The sequence below is a fragment of the Ipomoea nil genome, unplaced genomic scaffold (assembly GCF_001879475.1).
Source record: "Ipomoea nil cultivar Tokyo-kokei standard unplaced genomic scaffold, Asagao_1.1 scaffold2280, whole genome shotgun sequence".
Taxonomy (NCBI): domain Eukaryota; kingdom Viridiplantae; phylum Streptophyta; class Magnoliopsida; order Solanales; family Convolvulaceae; genus Ipomoea; species Ipomoea nil.
In genome coordinates this window covers 4,294,202-4,299,574 of record NW_017618708.1, presented here as the reverse complement: position 1 = coordinate 4,299,574, position 5,373 = coordinate 4,294,202, and the positions used below count along the sequence as shown (strand labels likewise).

Here is a 5,373-nt window from a genome sequence, read left to right as displayed (position 1 = left end):
CAGAGGACTGTGTTGCTCACTTCTCCCCAAGCTGAAGTTAGCAACAACCCATTCTCCCCCGTTATCTTACGCCGAAAGCTTACCCCCCCAACCCCCATTCCCTGTCTTCTTCTTCTTCCTCGCTCTCGCACTTCTCTCTCAGATTCTCTCTCTCTCTGTCTCTGTCTCTCTCTCTATATATATAGATATATATATATATATATATATATATATATATAGATACATTAACACTACATTGTGTTGATTCTGTATACTCTGTATCTGTGTGTATTGCAGTTTTTAGGGGGGATTTAAGTGTAGTGATTTATAAAATGGATCCTCCGATAATCAATGAGGCATCATTTTCGGCGGCGAATCCGGCGGCGTACAGCCTGGCGGAGATTTGGCCGTTCACGACGGCGGGAAACGGTGGCGCCAGTGGCGGCCACGTCGGAGGTGGGTTAGGCCTGAGGATGTGCTCGTTTCCTGGACTTGCGGAAGCCGCTGCAAACTCCGTCGACGAATCGACGGTGACGGAGCAGAGCGGCAGCCGCGGTAATGTTGCCGGTGAGAGGAAGAGGAGAGGCGTCAACTCCGGCGACGAGTCTTCCAAGTTTGTCTCCGCTAATGATTTGGTAATTCTCTATTTAATCCAATTTTATTTTAAAAAAATATTCCTTATATTTTTATTTGTTTAATTTCTTATTTTCCTGCTGGTTAACTGTTCTTTTATAACTGAAGTTAATATATAGTTTGGAATTATTATTATTTTTAAATTATTATTATTATTATTATTATTATTACTATTATTATTATTATTATAAAGTTATTATTATTTGGAAAACTTTCCTGAACTGTGGTAAGATCACTTTATGGTTAGATTAGATCCTTGGCTATGATTTTCTTGAAGTTGTTATCTTTGTGACTTTTTATGATTTAATAATATGTTTTCGAATCATAGTTTTTACCTAATCTGACCTTATCTAAGTGCAGCTTGTCAATGTTTGCGGCTGACTTTTGTTTTTGTTTTTCTTTGTGGATTACTAAAATAATTTTTAACAGCATGTTTTCCTATGATCTCCTAGGTTGTGTGCTGATTTCCAGCAGATTAGGTTGTTTTGTTTTATCAAAAGGAATTTCATGGGTAGTGAATGAGTGAGTGACATTTGATCTTTCTATCTGCAGAACGAGTGTAGTGATAAGCGGATGAAAGCATCAGAATCCAAAGATGAAAATGGCGGGTTGAAGGTGGAAGCCGAGTCCAGTTCTCGTACAGTCAATAAGCGGACTGAGCATAGCAATAAGCCCGAGCCGCCTAAAGATTACATCCATGTTAGGGCGAGAAGGGGCCAAGCTACTGATAGTCATAGTTTAGCAGAACGAGTAATTCTGTTTATACTTTACTCTTGTCTAATTTTAACAGTTACCCGAATTTACTAAACTAGTTTTTGACTAGAAATTGTTTGTGTTGGCTGGCAGGCTAGGAGGGAAAAGATTAGCGAAAGGATGAAAATTCTGCAAGACTTGGTCCCCGGATGCAATAAGGTAAGTAGTTTTTTGATCTTTTACAGTCTTTTGTTTAAGATTTAGCAGGTACGATGATCACTGATGAGAAACGTTTTGCTATATCTTATCTTATTACCGTTATAAGATGTGGAAATTTGTTGAGATGATTTGTAATGTATATTTGAACAGGTTATCGGAAAAGCCCTTGTTCTCGATGAAATAATCAATTATATCCAGTCACTACAGTGTCAAGTTGAAGTAATTCTTCTAAGTTCTAACCCCCCATGATTTGTACTGTTCTTTATGAAGTTGTTATCTTATTACGTTCTTTCGGGTTGAATTTCCAGTTCTTGTCGATGAAACTTGAAGCGGTCAATTCAAGGATGAACCCGACTTTAGAAGCGTATTCTCAAAAAGATGTAAGTTATTACTAACAACTTAATCACAAACTTCATTGTCCCTGATACCTAATTTGCTTCCATATACTCTGTCCAAAAACGTTTAAAACTCTAGCAAAAAGACTGATTGGTGAAAGCTTATTGCTAGTTTTTGGATTCGTAGATGTCATAATGTTTTGGCGTTACGTTTTTTAAGTTATTCATTTCAGCAAGTTGGAAATTTTCGACACGGTTTGAGTTTGCAACCCTTGCTTTTTTGTAATTCGGGGCCACAATAAAGTGCATAATGTACTTGCTGCTCTTTTTCCCCACCTTTCACTTTGCACTCTCTTGTTTGGTCATGTCATATATATATTCAGCTATCATGCGTTTTTGTATTTTCCGGCTGTTCATTGATGGTGGCGGGGGGATAGAAGTGGAAATAAATAAGTATTCGATGATTTGCAAGACCTCGAACTTCCTATAACATTTGTTTACAAAGAAACCGATTCAAAAGGCTTCTGCAGTTGTTGTCTCTACTACTGATTTATGAAGTAACTGTGTTGTCTTCAGCTTGCACCAGCAGGATTCGACGCCCCGGGAATGCTTTTAAATACACAACCACCGAGAGAGTATACACAAGAAACGCACCCCTCCGAGTGGCTCCATATGCAGGTTGGTAGCAGCAGCTTCGAGAGAGTGACATAACAGGTACCCGACGAAGCAGCAGAGAGTCCCTCGAGCATTCTAGTCTCCCGATTTGTGTAGCTGGCTGCTGGGCCTAGTAGAAGTTGCACTTATTTTTATTTGTTGTATGTATTAGTGTACTGAATTGAGTTGTATTATTGTTATTTAAGCCAGTCTTGACTTAATGCAGCAGTTTGATGTAGTTGTGTAGGGATATGATTGTACTTGTTCCACAAATATAGAACATGAATAACATGTTTATCCTTTCTATTACCTTAAAGTTTCAATCTTTTTCCTTCCTCGTTTATTGCAGAAATTGTTTGAGGCTACACTTTCATGTTATGATGAGTATACTATTTTTGTCTAGCTGAATCGGGTTGTGGTGTGAATTTGTGTAAGGATCAATTTTATGATGTTAATGAAATTTGAGTCCCTATCCAAATGAGTCCCTATTATTATACACATTAGCAATTTTTATGTGCTATGCATGAGATATAAATATATTATCAAGTCAAAACATAATTTACAATTCCTCTTTAAGGATATAAATGTATATGGGATGAGTTTAAATGAGAACAACCTAGATAAAAAGTGAAGACGGATCTAAGTCTTCCATTAAGGTTCATCAATTGAGAGTTTTAGTAATTAGTAAAAATAACCTGAAATTTATTTTATAATTATTATAAATTTTAAGTTTGTAATATTTATAAAACTAACCATGTCCTTTTCTCTTTATTTTTCAACAACCTTTAATCGTTGATCTACCAAATGGATGGATTATATCAGTCATAATTTTTATATGAGAACATGCTTTTACTTGAATCCTCTTATACATGTCACTCCTCTTATACATGTCACTCACACACCTACATTATTATTCATTTATATTTAAATTATTATTAATTTGGTTAATTATGAATTTTTAATTGAAATTTTCAAATTTTAAAATCTTTAATCAACATAATTCGGTTATTAACGGAAATTATTTCAATTAATTGAACAATCTTATTAGGATCAAATACTGCATACTAAATTACTAAACTAAATCCGTATGGATAACAATCCCATTTCTTTCTTCTCCCTAACAATCCTATTTCTTATTTCCAATTTATAACAAGTTAACTTTTTTTACTTCTAATATTTTCATATTTAATTTAGTATCAATTTATCAAGATTCAAGAGTGACTCTCCTGTCAGACTATCTCATGGATCCGTTCGTGAAACAGGTCAGGTTAATATGAAAATGTAATCAGGAATTAAGTGTTTGTTACTTATAAGGGAAAATGTAATATTTTTGAGAAAAAATGTAATACTTTTAAATTTAAAATGTAAATATTACGAAGTATATTTTTCTTAAAATGTATTTCACTCACTGTTATAAGTAACAAATACTTTATTCCTGATTATTATTATTTTATAGTATAATTATTATATTTTTATCGTGACTCGATTCAACTAACACAAGTTTTGGCCATTTATCAAATATCACAATCTTCAAACCAACTTAATTCTATTAGGACTATTAGGATTCTATTATCCATATTAGACTAGGACTATATTATTCGTGTTAGACTAGGATTCTATATAGCATCTCTATATATTCGCTCCCTGTACTCTCAAACATTATTATTGAATACAACACAATTATATTCTCATCTGGTATCAGTTAGCCAGAGTTTTCTTTTCCAACATCCATGTTCCTCACTTCGTAGCAGTAGCCGATGGCATCAAACCAAGATACATCGTATCAGAAGCGGTCCGGTCAACGACGTGACGTTGATGATCCGTGTCAAATTTGTAAAGGTTTCGGCCACACGGGAGCCAATTGTGTTTGGCGTTATGATGATCCGTGTCAAATTTGTGACCGTTTTGGTCACACAGGAGCCAATTGTTTTTGGCGCTATGATGATCCGTGTCAAATTTGTAACCGTTTTGGTCACACGGGAGCCAACTGTTTTCGGCGTTATTCAGGGGCTCTGGGTTTTCAGGCTAATGTGGCCGTCTCTGGTGATAATGGTGATTCCAACGGTCATCATCAGTGGTTCCCTGACACTGGTGCTACAAATCATGCAACGCCTGATTCTTCTTTGATGACTTCTGCGACAAGTTATGATGGCCCGAAGACTCTGCGAGTCGGCAATGGTACAGGTTTGCCTATTGTTAATGTTGGTTCTGCTACGTTAGCCACTGATTCTATGTCTTTTAAGTTACATGATGTTTTGCATGTCCCTGGTCTCTCTTCTTCTCTATTATCTGTCTAGTGTTTTGCAAAGGACAATAATGTTTTCTTTGAGTTCCACCCTCTTTGTTTCTATGTGAAAGACATTTTGACTAAGAAGGTTCTTTTTAAGGGACATGCGTCTGGGGGTCTCTACACATGGCCTGCATCTTCTGCTTCCCCTGCTGCATTTGTTGCTGTACGGTCCTCTTACGTTTGGCACATGCGGTTGGGGCATCCTCATTCTTGAGTCTTACGTAAAATTTTAGCGTCTTCGTCTGTTGGTACATTTAATTCTAGTAATCTTCCCAATGTCTGTTCCTCTTGTCAATTAGGAAAATCTTCTCGTTTTCCTTTGTCTCGTGTCGAAACTACTAGTACGCATCCTTTGGAATTAATTTATTCAGATATTTGGGGCCCTGCGCCATTATTTTCTGCGTCTGGCTTTAAATATTTTGTGTTGTTTGTGGATGATTACACTTGTTATATGTGGTATTATCCCATGCGTGCTAAATCTGATTTGTATGCTATATTTGATAAGTTTCGGTCACTAGTTGAACATTCCTTTTCTCGCAAGATTATTTCTTTTCAATCTGATTTAGGGGG

The 5,373-nt window shown here is 36.2% G+C and overlaps 1 protein-coding gene across 1 annotated transcript; it reads left to right on the top strand.

The window, feature by feature from the left end:
- Positions 1–202: 202 nt before the first annotated feature.
- On the top strand, positions 203–2,822 carry LOC109150902 (transcription factor bHLH79-like). Its single transcript, XM_019298901.1, has 6 exons — positions 203–614; positions 1,165–1,362; positions 1,459–1,524; positions 1,675–1,743; positions 1,833–1,904; positions 2,436–2,822. Exons 1-6 carry the CDS (start codon positions 312–314, stop codon positions 2,568–2,570), a joined length of 843 nt encoding a protein of 280 aa, XP_019154446.1. The 5' UTR covers positions 203–311; the 3' UTR covers positions 2,571–2,822.
- Positions 2,823–5,373: the final 2,551 nt, after the last annotated feature.

Coding starts and splice junctions, on each gene's coding strand:
- LOC109150902 (XM_019298901.1), top strand. CDS start 312: ATGGATCCTCCGATAATCAATGAGGCATCATTTTCGGCGGCGAATCCG. Junction 615..1,164: donor TTGTCTCCGCTAATGATTTG/GTAATTCTCTAT, acceptor TTCTATCTGCAG/AACGAGTGTAGTGATAAGCG. Junction 1,525..1,674: donor TGGTCCCCGGATGCAATAAG/GTAAGTAGTTTT, acceptor ATATTTGAACAG/GTTATCGGAAAAGCCCTTGT.